Source organism: Macrotis lagotis, chromosome X (assembly GCF_037893015.1).
Source record: "Macrotis lagotis isolate mMagLag1 chromosome X, bilby.v1.9.chrom.fasta, whole genome shotgun sequence".
In the NCBI taxonomy this organism is placed as follows: Eukaryota; Metazoa; Chordata; class Mammalia; order Peramelemorphia; family Peramelidae; genus Macrotis; species Macrotis lagotis.
In genome coordinates this window covers 74,770,920-74,791,744 of record NC_133666.1, presented here as the reverse complement: position 1 = coordinate 74,791,744, position 20,825 = coordinate 74,770,920, and the positions used below count along the sequence as shown (strand labels likewise).

Genomic DNA, 20,825 nt, shown 5'->3' with positions numbered 1-20,825 from the left:
TCAGGAGGGTATCACTAGAGGACTGGTGTCATCAAGAACTAGGTCAGGCAGGACATCAGGGTCTCAGGATAGGTCACCATACTGTCCCTTCAAGACAGCAATGCCCTCACAACCACCAACAATTGAAAGGTCGGTCAGTCCTGGACAACAAAGGGAGCAGTTTCCCTCCTTCTGGGAAAATGCTAGAATAGGTGACTTGTTTGTCATGGGCTGCATAGTAATATGTAAGGGAGAAAATAGAAAGCCCAAGATGTCATATTCAAACAAGAAGATGGCTTCAACTTGAGAAAGGGCAAGAATCCAGTGCACTTAAAATTGATGACTGAATTGCATCGTGACAGAGTGGAAAGTTTTCCTTGACTTTGTGGTCCTCTCTGACAGCATGCCCAATTTGCCCAGCAGGGTCAGAATGCCCAGTGACACTATGTAATCTTACAGGGGACCAGAAGAGAAAATGAGGCCATCCTGGCTCGGGCCTCTAGGTATGGCTCCAGGCCCCACACAGGAGCCAAGTGCTTTGTCCTCTTCACGGGACCACAGGATTAGAGCTGCAAAGGACCTTGAAGATGACTGTGTCCAACACCCTTATTTCACAGATGACAAAATTGTAACCCAAGAAAAGGCTGTTGTCCAAAGAAAATCACAGACTATAAGTGACAGAGAGATATGCTTTAAGCCCTCCAAGGACTTGTTTCCCCATTGTGCAAAATGGGGATAATCATCTTTGCCATGCTTACATTCTCATTGGGCTTTTGTGGGGCTCCAATGAGAAAAAGGGGATTGTTCTCTATTTGTAGAAACAGCAGAAAGATCAAATTGGATTTAAGTGAGGTAGAGTTGCTCAAAATCAACCGCCTCACTCTCTCTTCTAAAGTCATCCGATCCAACATGGCAAGGCAAAGTCAAGACAACTGGGGATCACTCCAGATGCAGAGGATGACCTTGGCATCTTCGATGTCTAACCAAGCTCTAAGGTTTGACAGCACCTGCTTCAGCTGGCCCGTTGGAACAAGCTGTTCTCCTCCACCCATTCCACCAGTGGAAGACTTCCCATGCTTGGGGGAGACAGCCCCCACTACTCACCAGCCCTCAACCTGGTTTAGCCCACCTGCTGAAACGATTTACCAGGGTGTGGCTGCTGTGCACGCTACAGCTTCTTGGAGCCACAGGTAAAAGTGGACATCAAAGGTGGAAAGCCCTGAAGAGGGCTCGGCAGCCCTCACACCAAGACACTATTCTTCCTTGAACACACCCTATGAGGAAGGCAGAATTGAAGCAGCTCAAAGGAAATGTGACATCTGTAAAGTTTAGAGTAGCCACCCTGGGTGTTCACAGGGATTATTTGTGCCCAATCCATGGTAGAGCATCCTTAGTTCATACTGGTCTGAGCAGCTAGAGTCAGACACACTGTCATTTATCTCAAATATAGTGATGACATTTTAGTCTTCTTCAATAGCAAAGGACAAGGGGCGGCTAGGTGGCGTAGTGGATGAAGCACTGGCCCTGGAGTCAGGAGTACCTGGGTTCAAATCCAGTCTCAGACACTTAGTAATTACCTAGCTGTGCGGCCTTGGGCAAGCCACTTAACCCAATTTGCCTTGCAACCCCCCCCCCCCCAAATAGCAAAGGACAAGAACCAAATAAGATCAAAAGAAGGAGGTTGCTGCACTCATTGAGGAAGACCTAGGTTCAAACCTTGCCTACACACAGACTAGCTGATAACTTCTCAGGACCTCAGGCAAACTCAATGGGACTGGTGTGCTAAGTCAAAGACAACATGATCCATTAGGGGAGGGAGGGAATTGTCCTTCAAGGACTTTCCCACAGTGATGAAATGGTGCAGGTCCTTATGGACACTTGTTATAAGGAAGGTTCTGACTCCCTGGCCTTTCTCTCCTTCCTCTCTCTTAATTATTAAGACTTTGAAGGTGAATGATTAATTGTCAGAGAAGAGTTTAAGGAAGGACCTCCTCTTAAATACAAGAGGATGTCATATTGGTCTCTAAAAGAGCTAAAGTAATGAATTTCCAATCTTGGAATCCCTGACCTCCAAGGGAGCTATTTCCTGGCTGGGAGCTAGAGCCCTTCTTGGCCCCAGTGTAGGTGATGTTTCGTTCCACTGGGGCCTGCCTGCCCCACTCCTTGCTCAAGAGGGCCCCACCTGATCTCAGGGGAGTCCAAAGAAGCACCACCAAAAGAAAATTTTACAGTCTTCAAGGATGTGTTTGCAACAATTTCTACAAGCACCATCTTTAAGCAGCTAAAATGAAGTGTTTTTCAGAGTCCTGACTGTTTAACCCTTTGAAAAGAAAGATTGACCTTTTAATGAGAAGTTTGCATATGTCAGAAAGCTGGAATAAAATGTCTTTAGCTCAGCCTTTCCTCACGAGAAAAGCTCTTGTTAGCAGCTGTAAAGGGGGGGGGGGGTGGCCTGAAGGAGTTCAGAAAGCTGTCGGGTCTGACAATCGATGCTTTGTGTTCTAGGATGGAGCGTTTCATGTTCTAAAGCTCTCCATCTGGAATTCTTAACCTGGACTCCACAAGGCTTTATGCATAGATATCAAAGGGGGTTTTGAACTGAGATGTAAAAAAATTGATTTCAACAGAATTGGTTTCTTTTGAAATCCTGTATATTTTGTTGTATGCATTCGATTCCCCTAAACTGAAAAAGGGCTTCTTCTTCAGCAGACTGTTGCCCCCCCCCAGACTCCACAACAAAAATGGTGAAGAAGCTCCATTCCATCCACACAGCTGACCTCAAGATCCTTTCCATGTTCTAAGGATTATCCTGGCTCTGCTATTCTATGCTCTATGTTCTAAGGTCCTTCCCAGCTCTTTCTCTCTCTATCCTAAGGTTCCTCATGGGCCTGGAATTCTAGTTCTAAGGTTCTGGTAAAATCTAATTAGTATGCTTGGTAAATATACAGTCCAGAATGAATGCCTTAAGGCATATGCTCCCACAGAAAAGGCCATGAAAAACAGAGCCTCCAGTTCTGCCTTGCTGAAGGGCGACATCAGTTCCCCAAGCACATGGGAAGCCAGAGCAGCATTGGCATGCATCACATGAAATGACAGACAGTCCATCTGCTGGTGGCTTTCCTTGCTTCCACAACTATGTGTCTGAGTCACCGAGTTAGAGTTCCGAGTGAGATCACGAGTCCAATCACCTAGTTTTACCCCAGGGAGGGGACCCAGTTTTGGCTTCCCTAGCACCCCACATGGATCCAAGTGAGAATCACTGAAGTTTGGTCACCAAGGAGTGATAGCCCAAACAGTTGTCATTTACCTCCTTGAGGTATTCCTACAATACCCAACCAATTTGATAGAGGGCAAGGACCCCAGTAAAATATGACCTCAGGCCACTCACAGCTCCCTTTTCTCTAATTTCTCTAATCCCTCATACCAATATTCCCTTGCAGTCAAAAGTGGTTTCACAGACACTGTCTCATTTGAACCTCACAACACATGGCCCTATGATGTTAGATAATACAAGGATTCTTATCCTCATTCTGCAGATGAGGAGGAAACTGAGCTAGTAAGATGAGCTTACAGCTCACTCTGAGAGTTATCTATGGAACTTTTTAAAAAAACTTCAATTCAACAAACAAGTATTTTTGGTTCATTTAAAAAGAATTACTGTCATCTTTTGGTCTTCTATCACCTTTATTTCAGAATCCATCTCTCTGTCCTCCCCTACGCAGAAAACCATCTCTTATGACAAAGAAAGAGAAAAACTAACCCCCATAGCAAGGAAATCTAACAGTGAATCAGTATTCCTACCCAGAATCCCTCTCTTGTGCACATAAATGTTCTCATCTCTTTTCAGGGCCAAGCTTGGCCATTACACAAAATTACATCATAGTATTTGGCAAATAGACACTCTACTAGTTATGCTACCTCTCTGAGCTTCATTTTTCTCATCTGCAAAATGGGTATATAGGCCTTAGGGAATTCATGGAATTGTACGTTGATTAGAGAGCCTCTGGTCCAATTCACTCAGTTTCCAGAGCTCACATCCTCCAAGTCCCAAGCTGGGCTGTTTCTTTGGTCTCATGCTTGGAGGAAAGTCTACTGGAACCCTTTAGCTGCTGTATAAATGTAGACAATAATGTCAATATTCTGTCAAGTTGGTTTACCTCCAGAGCCAGTTTGGATGCGGTCTTTTCCATCGAACAAAGTCTAAGGCTGAGGATTCTCTATGATTCCTCTGGTCACATTGGGTGCCACCCAGGTTGCACTCAGAACCCTCCCCAGGACCTTTTTTGACCTCTAAATTGGAAGTCCCCTCTGCTCTTGTGGACTCTCCATCTGACTAGGGGGGCAACCCAGATCAACCATGACTCCATTCCTTTCTCTGGACTTTCTTCCCTATACCCCTAGGCTGGGTACCTTCATGTCTCCACCCATTTCCCCTTTTAGCTTCCTTTTCTGTACTGTCTTTCCCCACTAGAATATAAGCTTCTGGGGGTGGGCAGGGTCTGTCTTTTCTGCTGGTATTTGGCATCATGCCTGTACTTAATAAATACTTGATTTGACGGCCAGGGTCCAGGATTTTTCTGCTCAGATAGGGTGGTTACACATCTGACCATGACTAGAAATGGGAGAAGGAAAGCTGATGAGAAGTAGCCTGAGCTCTGTGTCCTCTGGGAACAAAGCTTGGAGAGGCCTAGTCCCTGTCCATGATACATTGGCTCAACCTTTACCTGGGTATGCCAGGCTGGTAGATGCTGCAGAACACATGGCTTATAAATGTGACAGAGGCAGATCAGCATGGCATTCTCACTTCCCAGCACTGATGCCCTTCAGTAACCCCCCCCATCTGTTTCCAACAAGCCTGCCCTGATAAGGTCCTGCTGTTCCCATTACGTCACCTAATCAAGGAATGGGAACTGGCAAGAGGCACTTGTGATAAGGACTGAGTTCCTAAAACGACCTGGCATTGCCTCTGCTTCAGTACAGTCTGGCCTAGCAGCTCCAGGGATGGCTGCTGACAAATCCTCCCTGGCTAGGCCCTATAGCCATCCTAGGAAGAAGGGACAAAGAAAATAGAGTAAAGGAAAGAAGATGGGTTTGGTGATGAGTCAAAGCCATGAAGGGGGCACATAGAGAGAGACTTGGAGTGCGGTGATCAGAAAAACAGCAGTTGTTCAGAGTACAGTCCTAACCCAAAGATGGGAGAAGGCAAGGCAAAGAATTTCTCTTCAAGACCAGTTCAAGGGGCAACTGTGAATGGGCTACATGCTATAGCTGAGAATAGGCTAGAGGATCACTGAAGTCCCTTCCAACTCTGGCCTTCTCTGGCACTCCACAACTGACCTAGCAGGCCAGACCAAGAAGAAAAGGGAGGGGGCAGGAGGGTAATAATCAGAGGCCTCAAATTCTAAGATCTTTGCTCTTCATGGTGTGGGTCCTTCCTCCAGTGTTGTAGATCATGACCACCAGCCCTTCCTTGTGGACTGCCATTCACCACAGGTTCAAGCTGGTGCTGACCCTCCCTGAACCTGCCACACAGATCCTTAGGGAATGGATACACAGTTCTTCACTGGCTGCATTGGTACAACTTTCCAGAACTTGGGCTCACATCTGAACTGTGTGATAGGCCCCATATTCAGATACCGGGAATAATGAAGTTAACCCTAGCAATCAATTCCAACAAGGCCAAAACAGCCCAGTTCTGCTCTCTCATTACCTCTCCGAGCTGATATTGCAAAAGTGAAATTGACAGGTTTTGGCATCATAGTGGATATGGGGTGGGTGGTGAGGAGTCCAGGATGACTCCTAGGTTGTGATCCTGAGGGACTAGGAGGATGGTGTTGCTTTCAACAGCAGTAGAGAAGGTAGGAGATAGAGAGGGTTTAGGGAGAATGATGAGTTCCATTTTAGATATATTGAGTTGAAAATGTCTACTAAACATTCAGTTTGAGATGTCAGAAAGATAGTTGGAGATGCAGGACTCAAGGTCAGCAGAAAGCTTAGAGTTGGACAGGTAAATCATCAACATAAAGATGGTAATTAAATCAATGGAAGCTGATGAGATCAAGTGAAACAATCTAGTGGGAGAAGAGAAGAAGGCCTGGGGACAGAGCCCTCTAGGACACCCAAGTTAGAAGATGAGATGCAGAGGAGGATCCAGCAAAGGAGATAGAAAAAGAGTGGTCAGATGAGAAGGAAGAGAACAAGGAGAGAGTGATGATTCAAAAACCTAGAGAAGAGAGTATCAAGGATCACCACTGTCCAAGGCTGCACAGAGGTCAAGAAGAATTAGGGTCAGGGACTGAGAAAAGGCCTCCAGATTTGGCAACTCAGAGAGTTTCTGTGGTATGATGGGGTCAGAAGATGAATTCATAAGGGGTTCAGAAGCATCTAGTGTGGACAGTTTTTAATGGGTGTAGCCACAAAGGGCAGAAGAAATATAGCATGATAGTCAGTGGGGATGGAAAGATCAAGTGAGGGTTTTTTCAGGATGGAGAGATATAGATACAAAGGAAAGGAACCAGGACAGAGAAAGAAATTGAAGAGGAGTGAAACAATGTGAATGACAGAGGGGGTGACCTGCAGAAGGAGCCAGGCTGGAAGGGGATCACGTGAACAACCAGAAGGGTTGGCCTTGGTAAGGAATAAGGTCATCTCTTCATGTGAGACAAGGGTGAAGGAAAGATGGTTACAGAAGGCACCTGAGTGATAAGAGATGAGGAATAGGGGAGAAAGGGGAGCTCACAGTGAATGGCCTCCATTTTTTTCTGTAAAATATGAGGAAAGGTTCTCCACAGAGAGAGCAGGAGGGAGAGCAAACCGTGAGGAGAGAGGAAAATGTTTGGAAGAGCCTCGGTGGAGAGTGGGAGAGTGAGGCAATAAAGCAGAGAGAGATGAATTGCTTAGTGGTTGTGAGGGCCCAGTTGAGATTTGTAGCATAAATTTGTAGTCAACTCAGAACAGTTGCTTGATTTTCTTCACCTTTATTCAGTGGCACATGTGAATGGTTGATGATGGAAGTAAGACAAAGCTGAGGCTTAATTGTTGATCTGAGAAGGGGACCTGAGAGTCAAGAGAGGAAGACAGGGTAGAGTTGAACTGGTTCACCAAGGAGTCAAGATGATGACTGGAGGAGAGAGTGGTTAGTGTAGGTGACATGCCCTAGGAGAGAATTGAAGGATCAAGGGATCAGAAGTCTAGGTGTGGAGGTAGAGTGAGGTTTGAAAGAGACGGCAGAGGGAGAAATGGAATGCCAATAGATGGTGGTTGGATAGGGGGAGTTCAGAATTCTTGAACATGGAGGTGGCACATTTCTGGATGATCTGGATGATTGAGGATATATATCCATCTTTGTGTATAGCTGAGGTAGGATGGAAGAGTAACTCAGTGTTAAGAGCATTGGAGGAAGCGGCTGCATCCTAGCATGAAGATTGTGAGCCATGTTCAAAACTCATTGAGGAAGAAGGAAGGGGAGTGACCTGGAGGTCTGCAGACCAGGATTTTGATTGGGTGGTAGAGATGAATGATATGGAACTCAAAGGAGGAGAGATTACTGAGTGATGGGGTAGAAGGAGAGCCTTGGAAATAACAGTGGGGAGGAAGGTGGAGTCCAATTCTCCCACCTTGAGGAAAATTAGTGAACTCACCTTCATGTAATCCACACTCCAAGGTGGGTCTCCTGGGGCCTTTCTGGGGGACCTCCTACTCTTGGAGGTCAGGTGCTGAGGTGCTTTTAACTCGGTCTCTCTGTTACATGAAAGGGGTCTAATATGGATCTGGTGAACTCAATTGGATCTGCTGTTCCCATGCAGAGAGGGAGGAGGCAAGTCTTTCTGCCAAACCACTCTCATCTAAAATGCCTTTGGAATGAGGATAACCTTGGATTTGGCCTGTAAAGTAACACTTTTTCCCAAGGTCCCACCCACCAGGTTGCAAAGGTACAGTGAGGTGCATCTGTGAGGTTAGTTTTTGTGTTCCCCAGCTGAGCAAAAGAGCAAGAAGAAATTCCCAATCAAGGTTGGGAGGTATTGACCTTTGCTGGTGACTAAAATGCACACTTCTGGGGGTAAACTCTGAACTCCGACCTTGCTCTCAGAATTCCTCTCCACCTGTCAGGTTTCCTTCTTCCCAGAGTTGCCCAGAAACTTCTAATTGCCAATGACTTTGTGCCAAACCCAGACAGGTACACCAAAGCAGGATTGCTGGAGTCTTTAGAAAGTAACCATTCATTTGAAAAAACATTGGGGGCGGGTTTTAGTAGACTGAGAAGCTGAATGTAAGGCAAAGCTTCTCTTAAAGGGGGAATTGGCTAGCTGGAGGGATGGGTTCTTCCTCACCGGAACTCTTCAAGCACATCACTTGTCTGGTAGAGTGGGCAAAAAATTCTTATTCCTGCCTAAATTTGGAATCAAATTCTGGAGTCAAATCCTGTCCCAGAAGCTTACTGTGTGACTCTGGGCAAGTTCTTTCACTTCTCAGTGCCTCAGTTTCCTCATCTGTAAAATAAGACCTTTATAAAGTCCCTTCTTTCTTCAAATCAATGATCTTAAGATCCTAGATAAGCATTTGAGGTCCTTTCTAGCTCTGAAACTCGGGAGGATTCTGTGATGGTATCAAATTCTTGTACACTGCAAACCCTTCTCAACAAGACTCATTGTCCCTAAAAAGAAATCAGCCTAGCTATCCACACAGGAAAAACCAAGTGAACAAACAATGGCTATGACCCAGATTATAGCATGTTGGAAAGGAAAGCCACTGAGTTAATCCATCAACAAACACATAGCAGATGGACTGTGTGGATGGACAATGAATTGGGCTTGGAATCCAAATGGAAAAGATGGGGTGAGCTTATATTTGAGGAACTGGACAGCACTTTTAAAATAAAGAAGAGCAGTTACTGGCATCTTTTTGTTACATCCTTTTCATTTCTGAATATATCCCTTCCCCTTCCCCTTCCCCTCTCCAGCAAGTTGTCCCTTGTAACAAAGACTTAACATGAAAGAAGGGAGGGGAAAAGTCAATTAGCAAAGGAACTTGGTGAAGCAAAGGCAGGATGGGGGGAAATCTTTCCAAATTAATGGAGAGGAGCATTCTAGTCAGGTATGGGGGATAGCTGGTGCCCAAGTGCAGATCTTGGTCAGGAGTGTCACGTTTAGAGAATGTCATGTGCAATCTGTTCAATGTCTCAAAGATTCCCAAATTTGACTGCCAGCATTCATTCTACTGGGATGAAAGATGGCTGTAAATCAGGAAAGATACAGAGTTCCAAAGACCCCAAACTCTAGGTGGTTCCAAGGGCAATGGAAAGACAGATGTATGTTATCAATGAGGACTTAAGCATGAGAAATAGCAGAAAACATCGTGGTCAGAGGACTTGGTTCAAACCTTGACTCTGCTACTCTGCTTCTGTGTGAGCTGGGATAAGCCATTTTCCCTTTCTGGGCCTCAGTTTCTTCATATGCAAAATGAAGAGCTTGGACTAAATGACCAGTGAGGATCCTTTTGACTCTAGATCTTAAACTCTTAAGGATGGCCAGGAAAAGAAATGTGCTGGTTACATGGCAAGGACAAGGGATGCCAGATGGACAGCCTCCTGGAAGCACCATTGCCCAAAGATTGGACCACTTCCATTCCAGAAACATTTCTTGTGCCAGGCCCTAACTAGGTGATGGATTCAAAGCATAATCAGGGCTCCTGTGAGAGCTCATCCAGGCCTTCTTGACCAGGGATCTCTCAAAGCTAGAAGAAAGCCTAGCGACAGCAATGAGCCAGCAGACCAATCAAATAATTATTAGGCATCTACTATATATTCCAGACTAGAAAGAATCCACAGTTTAGGTCAGATCATGTCCCTACTCTCAAAGAGATTATGGCCTAAAAGAAGGGAAGATAATAATCGAGATAAGGACTCTGAAGAATGGCCCAAGGAAGGACACTCTATCCAAGCTAGAAATCTGGAAGACAGCACCCAGAGGGCTCAGGGATGGAAAGAAAGGCTGAGCCTGCTGAAGTGACATGACCCTAGCTAGCATGACAAAGGAAGCCAGCTTCAGTGAGGACAGTGCTACCAGACTCCCAGGTTGGACAGGAGTTTCTCTTGAGCTCTAGTCATTTCAGATCAGGGTTTGATCCAAAACCTTTTTAAGCCCGTGGTTTCTCCTACTCCCCAAGCCCAAGTTCCTCACCCACCAAAGGGGAAAATAAGGCCAATAAAAACTTGACTACACTGTGAGTTTTTCATAAATATTTGTTAACTCTTCAGCCAACTGGCCACCATATTGGGCCCTATGCCCAGGAATGTGAGGAAATAATGGGGTTGCCTGTAGGCCTCTCAAGACCCCAACAGAAGAGAGCCCAGCTGGGCCTGGTCATGATGACAGGAGGCACAGCATGTCACACCCCTTGAGACCGTGGACAAAAATAAACACATGCCCAGGTGCCACTACAAACGGAGAACGCTTGGAGTTGGGGCCAGGAGGTGTACAGCTAGGGTCGATGATGCAACCCAGTGCCAGTACTAGACAGTGCTCAGGCTGGATACTGGAGAAACTCACAGCCAGGTCCTCAATTTCACACAGCTCTTGGCTGTCCTGCTTGGATGATTTCACTGCAAGCTTCCTGCCCAGAGAAGGGCTCACTGCCCACTTCCCTCCTCTCTTCTCAGTGCTGGCCCCTGTTATGAGAAGGGCTTCTCATGTTTGCCTAGGGCTTAAAGGTTCACCAAGTGTCTTCCTCCTAACAACCCTGAGAGGGAGAGAAGTTTGAGGACAAGCTCTACTTTACAAAGCAAAGAAACTGGGATTCCAAGAAGCACCAAGAGACCTGAGTTTAAGCCTGGTCTCTGCTGCTATCCCTGGGCATCTGACTTTACCTCTCTAGGCCTCACTTTATCTTTCTGTCCAATGACCTCTAAGGTTCCTTCTAGATCTAACTCTATGCTCCAATCATTCAAATCCAAATCTCAATCTCTTTATTGTGACACACCTCTCTGTTATAGCTATTTGTAGTCACCCTAGATATTAATCATCCCTGGTTTGTCATTGCTTATTGTTGTCCAGAGCTATGATTTCATAGGTATGGAGGCTTCCCAGCATAGAAACCACTTATCTGTATTCTGGAATTCTGAATCTTTGCTGCCTGTGGGCACTGGAAGGTAAAGGGACTCCCTCCAAGATCAGACAACAAATAGTCACACAACAAAGGGTCCAGACTTGAGTCCAGTTCTTCCTAACTCTCTTCTAGTCTCCTTTTCACATCTATAACTATGTCATTCTTCTCCTCACAAGCTTCAGATTCCTCACTGCCTCCAGGAGAAACTCCAAACTCCCAAGCCCAGCATTCAAGATTCTCTGCAAGCTACCCCAGGCTGCTCTTCCCATCCCCTTTTCATGTCTCCACTGTGGGATCTTATATCTCTGGTCAGATTGCTCTGCTTACGATATAAAACCATCCTTGTCTTGAAATAACTTAAAAAATCAGCAGAAAACAAAAACAAGCTACAGTCTTTTGTGCTTTGCAATTGTCCTGAAGATCATTTGGTGATAAATCTATTCAAGAGCTGGGTTCTTTTTAAAGGTTCATAAAATTGTTAAACTGTTAGCAAAATCTAATTTTAAATAGAAGCAAGGAATCCCTATCATTGAAATTAGAAATGAGAAAAGAGAGCTCACAACAAAGGCCAAAGAAATCCTACAGATGATCCAAGTTTACCATGCACAGCTCTGCACTAAGAAAGAGGAGATGCTAAAAGAAATAGTTCATTATCCGCTAAAGATAAAATACCCAACCAAAGAAAATAGGAAGCAGACAAGCTACAAGACTGAGCTCAAAAGGCAAAAGTAGAGAGGCCGTTCGAGAGCTGGCCTGCAAAGGCAGGTCATTACACAAGTGAATCTTACCGAGCTTTGAAAGAACCTGCCCAACTCTCAAAACCAAACAAAGCCAAAGCTAAGGAAAAAAACTACACACCTCTGCTGTGATACTGCCAATATGGCTAGTGAACAGATAATGCCTAAATATCACATACAATGACTTGGAAATAGACTCCAACAATAAAGCTCCAAATCATCCTTCACAACCAAGTAGGCATTCTAATTGGAATGCCAGAACAGGAGAATTCCAGGAAAATAATCAAGATCATAAATCATGTCAATGAGAGAAAAATGAGGCAACATGATCATATCTTTGGGTGCAGAGAAGGCCTTTGAAAAATAGAGCATTCATTTATGCTCAGAAGACATTAAAGTATTAGACATGTCTTTCCCTAATATGATTAAAAAGAAAACCATGAGTTAGTGTTCTAGAGAACAGAGAAAAATTGCAATTAAAGCCAAGTATAAAAAATAGGCACATCTGCTCTTACCACTCAAGTCAATAGAAAAATGAACAAAGGTAACACGCTTTGGTAAAGGCCACAAGAAAAACCAAAAATCATTTTCATTGCAAGAATAAAGGGAAACTGGGCCAGCTAGGTGGTGCAGTGGATAGAGCACCAGCCCTGGAGTCAGGAGGACCTGAGTTCAAATCCGGCCTCAGATACTTCATGATTACCTAGCTGTGTGACCCTGGGTAAGTCACTTAACCCCACTGACTTAAATAAATAAAAATTTTAAAAATAGAATAAAGGGAAACTGATAGGAGAAATTCCCCTTAGGAGAAGCAGGGTAACCTGGTGGAAAGAGTTCAGCATTTAGAGTCAGAGGAGCTGGGTTAAAATTCCAGACTGCTTCTTCCTGCTGCAGGAAGCAACAAGCAGTTGAATGACTTTGGGCTTCAGAGTCTCAGTTTCTCATCTATAAAAGGCAGAGATGGACTAACGGACCTTTGAGGTCTCTTCCAGCTCAAAATCGATTCTCTTACTATAATGAAAAGAATCCAACAAATATTTGGGCACTAACCTCTAAAGGCCTCCTTCAAGATTACCCTATAATAATGTTTACAGAAATCTAGGAAAAACTAAGCAAATGGGAGGGCTCCCCTGGTTCATGGTTAAGTTAAGTAAATACAATCAAAAGGTCAGTTATTCCCAAACTCATTTACTGAGAAACCAATTTTAATTTAATGATGATAAATTTAATGAGACACCAATCCAAATTTGTATGGAAAAGTCAACTGGTAAAAATATTAATCATAAAAAGAAAACCAGGAAAGGATGACTTAGCACTGCCAGGTTTTCAAATGAATATCAAATCATCATTATAAATATAAGTGCACTGGCCTGTACTTGAGAAAGAATAGTGACAGAGATCAATGGAACAGAATAGAAAACACAGAAAGAGAATCCAAGGTACATAAAAAAGTCAGTGCTTGAAACAATGAGAATGAACTTATGACTTGATTTCATTAAAAACTTGGGAATATTGGATGGTTGATCAGCAAGAAATGGATTGGGAGCCATTCTTCATATCATATACCACAATAAGCTCTAATTGAATCATTAATCTAGATAGAAACAAATTGCAAAATAATTGAGGGAAAAAAGGAATTACAGATCATCCCAACTCTGAAATAGACTACCCTGTAAAATAGAATTAGAAAGGACTAGTTGCAAGTTCCACATACTGGAGGTCTTCAGGGACAGCCTGAGAATGACTCGTCAGGGATGTTGTAGTGACAGATTCTTACTTGTTAAATTAGGTGATAAACCCTCAAGTACCTTCCAGAACTGAAATGCCATGATAATGGATGAATGAACAATGAATCAATGAATGGATGAATGAATGAATGTTGATATGTTCAAGAAGAGAAGGAAGTCCTCTTTTGTTGTTACAGGCACAAGTCAATCAATCAATAGATATTTCCTGAGCACTCCTAATATGCCCAATAATATGCCTAATATGCTAGGTGTTGAGGAAGGGGAGTTTAGTCTAGTTCAGGGGCTAAAACTTATATGAAATTGTGTCATACTGGCTGATTTTGGTTCAAAGTACAGGAAAATTTCGTAACAGTAAAAGTTACTCAAAAATGAAATGGGTGACCACTGGAGGTGGTGAGTTTTCCATCTCTGAAGATCTTTGATAGGAGACTGTATGATCATTTCCAGGGTTGCTCTGTACTAGTGTTTCCCAAATTGTGCCGTAAGGGATTCCGCCACACCTGGTTTGTTGTTGTTTTGTAAATGAACCTAATGTTTGTTAATAGGGACTAAAAGTAACTTCAGATGATTTTGCTCAGAGTTCTGCCAAAGATTTGAAGTGTTCTACCATCATGGAAAAGTTTAAGAACCACTGTTCTAGACCACTGACTGTAGGAGGGATTGTGGGACTGGAGGAAATTAGAGAAGGTTTCAGGGGAGAGGTGGCATCTGAACTAGAAGGAAAAGTAGGACTGGAATATAGAGGAAAGAGTCATTGGCTAGAGTAGGTGCTTAATAAAGGGTTTCTCTAACCTGTGGTTTTACAGTCATGTCTGACTCTCTATGACCCCATATGGGGTTTCCTTGGTAAAGATACTGGAGTGGTTTGGTGTTTCCTTCTCCGGGTCATTTTTACAGATGGAGAAACTGAGACAAATAGGGTGAAGTGACTTGTCCTGGTTCACTCTAGTAGTGGGAGATCAGCTCTGAACTCAGGAGAGTTTTCCTGCCCCTAATCTGATCACAATAGCTAGCATTTAAATAGTGCTTTGAGATTTGTGAGGCTCTCTACAGATATTACTTGATTTTCACAACAACCCCGGGAGTTATATGCTACATAGAGACCATCATTTTACTAAAAACATAGAAAACTGGAAGGAAAGAAAGAAGGAATGGAGGAAGAGATGAAGGAAAGAAGGGAGGGAGAGGAAGGAAGAGAGGGAAGAGGGAAGGAAGAAAGGGAGGGGGGAGGGAAGGAGAGAGGGAGAAAGAGGAAGGAAGGGAGGAAGAGAGGGAGGGAGGGAAGGAGGAATGAAGGATGGAAAGGAGGGAGGGAGGGAAGGGGTGGGTCATGGGTGCACTAATGGTAGCATTGAAAGGCACCCTGAAAGGCCAACCAGTACAGCCCTTCGTTAGGTAGAAGAGGAAACTAAGGTGCAGGGAGAAGAGATTTAACTGAGGTCACACAGAGAGTTCATGTCTTGGAAGAGTGAGTCTCCTGATGCTTACTGTCCTGTTCTCTAAACTCTGCCCTACAGCTGCTCACTTGATGAAAATTAGCCTGGAGCACTCCATTAGCTCCAGTTGCCCGGCTGGGAACCCAGTAGGAGACTCCATTTTGCAAAGAAATGCTTAACTTTTGCTGCCCCTCCTCTGCAGTGGTAGACAGCAAGTGTGAGTAGATTTGATCTCATGCTTTAGAAACTGTTGGAATTGCATGGCTCTCAGAAACAAGGGGCCAGCTCATAATTATACAGCATTTTCCTTTGACCCAGCCCTTTCTCCTCTCAGTGCCTCAATTTCTTCCTCCATTATAGGAGGTGCTTGAACCACATAGGCTTGAAATTCCCTTCCAGGCACCTGCAGAGGCAATGCAGCTGCACTTATCTTCCCCATTTCACAAATAAAGAAACCAAGGCTCACTGAGATAGTCACTTATTTATGGTCACACAAACTAATAAATCATAACTCTTACTTATGCCTTCTGTCTCTGAGTTTTTCCCACAAAAAGGATATTATTAATCAGTTTTGAAAACTCCCAGGACATAGGGAGAAAGCTGAGCTCCTCAGTGGTTTGATTCTCCAACAAGTGAATGGGGTTTTTTCAGATTCTTTTCCCCTTGGGTTGCTAAATATGGACCATTCCCAGAGGAGCACAAAGAAAGAGGCAGAGGTGAGAATGGCAATGGCCTGTTGAGGAGATACATGAGAGCAAGCAACAAAAACTTCTCACCAAGTATTTATTAGGCATCCAATGTGCTGAGGCTACAGGGACAAAAGCAAAGGAGCCTCTACCCTGAAGAAGCTTCCAATGTGATGGTGGAAAAGAGAGAGAAGGCAAGCTGCAGAAATCCACATGTAGACAAAATAGAAACCGGTATAAGAGACTTGGGGGGCAGGGGACCCAGGGAGTCACTAACAGCTGGAGGATCAGGAAGTTGGTACTTGAGTGGAATCTTGAAAGAGAAGTGGGGAAGGTGAGGAGGGAGGCTGTTCAGGCACATAGCTTGAGATGGAGGGCTGTGTAGGATGCTCCAGTTTAGCATGCCAGTGTGGTCAGAAAGACTGGAAAGATGGAAAGGGACCACTTTGGAAAGGCCTTAAAATGCCAAGAAGAAGAGGTGGCTCCAGAGGGGGCTTCTTTGGATAGCTACACAGGGGAATTCCTGCTTTCTCCAGTGAGCCACAGGGAGTACCAACACTGTCCTGTTGAGGAAAACTGGGCTGGCAAAGAATACTAGAGCCAAAGAATCTGGGTTCAAGTCTTGGCCTGACTTACCAATTGCCTTCTCTGAGTCTTTTCTTTTCTTTTCTTCTCTAAGTAGAGGGGTTTGGATCTAATGGTCCCTAAGGACCTCATACAGCTTGAGATTTTACCAAAGGGACACCATACACCAGGTGTCATATCAGTCTTTTACTAAGCAAACACTATTGCACCAAGGGCATCATGACTTAAGGCCAATGTTAAAATTCCACCACATAAAATAGTAGGACATTACCATTCTCACCTCTGCCTCTTTCTTTGTGTTCCTCTGGGAAAATGGTCCATATTTAGCAACTCAAGGGGATCTCTTGGATAGGGGCCTAACTGGCCATCATGGTACCCCCAATACTCCTCAAATCAATGTTTTAAGAGAAATCCAACTGTGGAGGGAGAAAGGGAGACAAGGAGGGAGCAGGATGGAACCTGGCTGGGGTGGAGTTTCCTTGGTATATGGCTGAGGGATGGGGGGGGAGGGAAGAGGGAGGGAGAGGGAAGTGCACGATCTGGTAGCTTCCTATTTTAAATAATCATCTTTGCCAACCTCATGTTAAGTTCAGTTACTTCTACCTGCTGCAGGGATCAAAATATTGTCAGCAACTTCTAATTTTCAGCATCCTGGGACAAAGGTCCGTCTTCCTTGTCTAGTTCTGGCTTAGATTAAAGGTATTTCACATATTGATTTTCCCATTTGAAGTGGTCTGGGTTTAGGCTTCTCTATGGGTCCCATTCTCCTCATGTCCTTCTAATTTTGCCTTGCTTGAGTCTCTGTACAAAGGATCTAAGGTTCCTAGTTTCAGGAGTATTTGTTGCTGGACCAAAAGCAATAAAGACAAGCTTGCTAACAACTGAGGCCAAGCAAATTTGTAAGGGAGAAACAGAGATGAAGAGAGAGACAGTCACACACAGAGAGATGGAGGGAGAGACCCAGAGTCAGCAGACATTGTGATCAAGGCCTTTTTTTCCTTTCTGAATTTGTACAGCTGGAAACAGCTGGATACTTGTTTTGCAGCAGCCCACTAGCGCCAGACTCAGCACTCCAGCTGTTGCAAAGGAAATCCTGGAGAGAAACTGGATTTTAAGGGAGACTAAGGAAGGGGTAGAAACTGACAGATCCCTGGGGAGAGAAGGTGAAGGGCATTTGATTTTTCCCATAGGCTTCTCAGGCAGCTGGGGGAAGAAGGGTTCAGTCTTCTGCTTCACTGAGGCCATAAGCCCCAAAGAGAAGTAGGGGAGGGGGGCAATGGGAAAGAATCCCTAGTCTGCCTGCCCCCCCCACCCCCACCCCCGCCTGCAACTTTAGCTTTTCCCCGTTTGCTTCTGCCAAGGAATCGGCCACAGGTCCAGTCTTTAGAGACACCCAGGGTGAATGGGGCCCACCTTTGGTTCCACCCTCCTGTTCTCTAAGCTGGGGGGCGGGGGATATTTTGCTTTTAGCTAAGCTGCACTCCAACCTGGCCATTTTTTGTCTGTGGGACCCTGGGGAGGTCACCTAGCTGCTCTGAGGCATGCTTTCCTTCTCCAAAATGGAGGTGGTTAGACTAGTGATGCACGGCAAGTAGCATGGAAATGTGAGCTCACCTCATTCCTGACTGAAAAGTGGAGATTCCTGTCTGGATGGTCCCTGGGAGGCCAGATGAGGCCACACACTTTGAAATTCCTGAACAGCTTACCTAACTGACAGCCAGGGTTCTCAATGTTCCCACAATCCCTAGGGGCATGTGAGAGGGTGGCTCCCCTCCTCCAGACTGTCTGTTAGCAGAGGACAGCCACCTCAGCTCCAGCATGCCCAGGGCCCCCATAGTGGTAGCAGCAGCAGTAAGGAGAGGGGGAGGGAAGGACGAGGGCCCCAGGACCCCAGAGTCCCAACCTAAAACATGGGGAACTCTAGATCGTCTCTTTTCAGACACTAGAAAGGAGATAAAGCAGTAGAAGAAAGCAGGGAAGCCATAGAGTCAGCTCTTTTCTCCTCACTGAAGATATAACCTGGGTAGGGGAAGGGGGGCTCTGAAGCCTTCCCTGACACACAGGAGGGACTCAGAGAGACCCCCAAGTCCAATAGCACATAGGGCAGACACCAACAAGGTCCTTGTCTTTGGGGATCTTAGCTCATGGTAAGCAGGGCCCCAAGGAACAAAGACCTCCAGGTCCGTCTCCTGAGACCCCTAGCTGAGCCAAGTAGGCTCTTGGGGAATGGTAGGGTCGTGCACAGGACCTACAACATCTCCCTCAGATGGGTAGCCAAGCTCTGCCAGGACCCTTCAGGGCTGGGGAGCTCATTCTACACCAGAGCCATTACCGGGGCTTGGTTCCAAAGGGAGAGCACTGATGGTTAGGAAGGTCTTCCTAATATTAAGCCAGTATCTGCCTCCCTGCAAACCTCTCCCGTCTGTCCTATTTCTGCCCTCTGGAGGCAGAGGAAGACTAACCCACCACCTGAACCACATGGCGGCCAGTCACCCCTCCCAATACACATCCATAATCTTTTCTACTTCAGACTAACCACCTCCAGTTTTCTCAACTGATCTCACATCACATGGGAAGGGTTTCCAGTCCACTAACCCCCCAATTGCCCCACAATCTCATTTGGAAGCAGACCCAAGGATTTAACACCCCACCAAGTTGTGGCTTCTCACAACTGAAAATGTTTGTGTTTCTCTCCCCCCCACCATCACCCATTTCTCAAGTACCTATGGGTCCTAGAGTCCCTCCCCCACCTCATCCTTGTCAGGGAATCCTGGGGATCTTGGGGATACTGCAGCCTCTTTGGACACACCAAAGCGTGGGACATAGTGCTACTTTCCACTCCGTTTCTCCAATGAACTCACCTGCCCTGCTCCAGGAAGGGGTGAAAAACTCTGCTTTTTCCATCACAGAGGTGTAGGTGCCCAAAGATCCACATGAAAACAACCCCAAGTCCTCCCTGGCCAGCTGGACAGAGCCAGAGCAGGAAGACGGGAGGAAAATGGAGCCACCAAGTGCCTCAACTGGTCTGGTCTCAGTCTCTCTCTCTCTCTCTCTCTCTCTCTCTGAGTTCTCTTCCCCAGCCCCCCTGAAGTTGGGTCAATTTGGCATATCTTCTTTGCTGTGGACAGCCCCAGAGGGCAGCTGAGGTTTCTGTGCCAATGGCGGAAATGTTGCTTTGGGGTAGGGGCTTGGTTGCTTGGCTTTCCTTCTGCTGCCACTCCCGGGCCCACCAGCAGGGCTGATGTCAGGAGACCCAGGCACACGGAGAAACCAATGTCCACTCCCACTCTTGCTCCACACAGAGAGGAAATGAGCAGGAACTGGCTGTTTGAGTCAGCTCCCTGGTCTATTGTCACTGCCCAGGCCCCCTTCCTTCCCATGGTCCCCAGGGGGCAGGGAGGGAAAGGAGGAGGGTGAAGAGAGAAAGGCAGTTCCTTTAAGTTCCCCCCTCCCTCCTTCCCTCCCTCCTCCTCTTTTTCCTCTTTTTCTGTCTGTCTGTGTCTTTCCCTCCCCTTCCACCCCCACACAACCTGGAACAAGTCTGTGATTTCTGACCCTGGTCACTGACTGCAGCCAAGAACATGGCAGGAGAGCTGGGCCCTGCTGTTGACCAAGCAGGAGGAAGAAGCTAAAGGTTGGGTAGACTGCCTTGCCAGGGCATAGGAAGAATAACTGGCTTAGCTTGAAGTGAGGGCCCAGAGCCCAGGCCAAGTAGAGCAGACTGCTGGGAGGAGCTCAGTTCAATCCCAGAGGGAGGAACTGTCCCCTCAAGGGCCTACAATGCTCTGGGTGAGAACTCTGTCGCTGTCTGATTTGGTTCAAATATGTCCTGGGGTAGGGGGGATATGGCCATCCAGAAGGCCATCCTAAACCAGTATATTCCAAATTTCATTTTCAGTCAGCCCCTCTAAAGTCACGTCATCCCCAAAATAAGCAGAGAGGAACAAATGACTGTCAAGGGGAACCTTTTCCTGGTGGCTGAGACCATCAAAAGAGAAGGAGAAACAGCACCAACTTATGTCTTTTCTTCCTTTCCTGTCCTAGAAGAAAGGCAAAGAGAAAGGGTTTCCTGTAGTCCCCTGCCCGGTGACTCTCATTCAGTCAACTTTTACAATAAGCCTCAGACCTAGGGAGGTCCTGCCTGGAAATGTTCAAAGTCAGAGGAAGTGAAGGAAGGCTTTCCTGGGAGTAGAGCCCAAATAATGATCCACAAGGATAGATTGGGCTCCATTTAATAGGAACAGGATGTCTAACTTGGAACAAAATGCTTGTATTTCTTAATATTTTGCTCACCATTGGATCTCTTTCTTGCTATTTATCAATGATGGTGAATATGAGAGGCTGTGTGACATAGTGGTTCTGAAGCTAGGAAGCTTCCCTGGCTCCTCTGCTGCCTCCAGGTCTCCTTTACTCTGAAAAATCCTCACTCCACCCATCCATCCCCACTAGCTCTCATCGCATATGCTTCCTCTGTTTGTCATTAGTTAGAGCTCTTGAGTTTAATGCTTCTATCTCCTTTCTCTCCTCTTAATAACTACAGCCCTGTCTTCT

The 20,825-nt window shown here is 45.6% G+C and overlaps 1 protein-coding gene across 3 annotated transcripts in view; it reads right to left on the bottom strand.

The window, feature by feature from the left end:
- Nucleotides 1–19,727, bottom strand: part of NHSL2 (NHS like 2) — an 80,125-nt gene extending 60,398 nt beyond the window's left edge. For 2 of the 3 annotated variants that reach the window (XM_074201675.1, XM_074201676.1), the window contains exon 1: nt 19,136–19,727. In XM_074201675.1, the coding sequence (XP_074057776.1) occupies nt 19,136–19,178 (43 nt within the window). In that variant the 5' untranslated portion in view covers nt 19,179–19,727. The remainder of the gene's footprint in view (nt 1–19,135) is intronic. The other variant, XM_074201674.1, reaches the window with a different exon arrangement.
- Nucleotides 19,728–20,825: the final 1,098 nt, after the last annotated feature.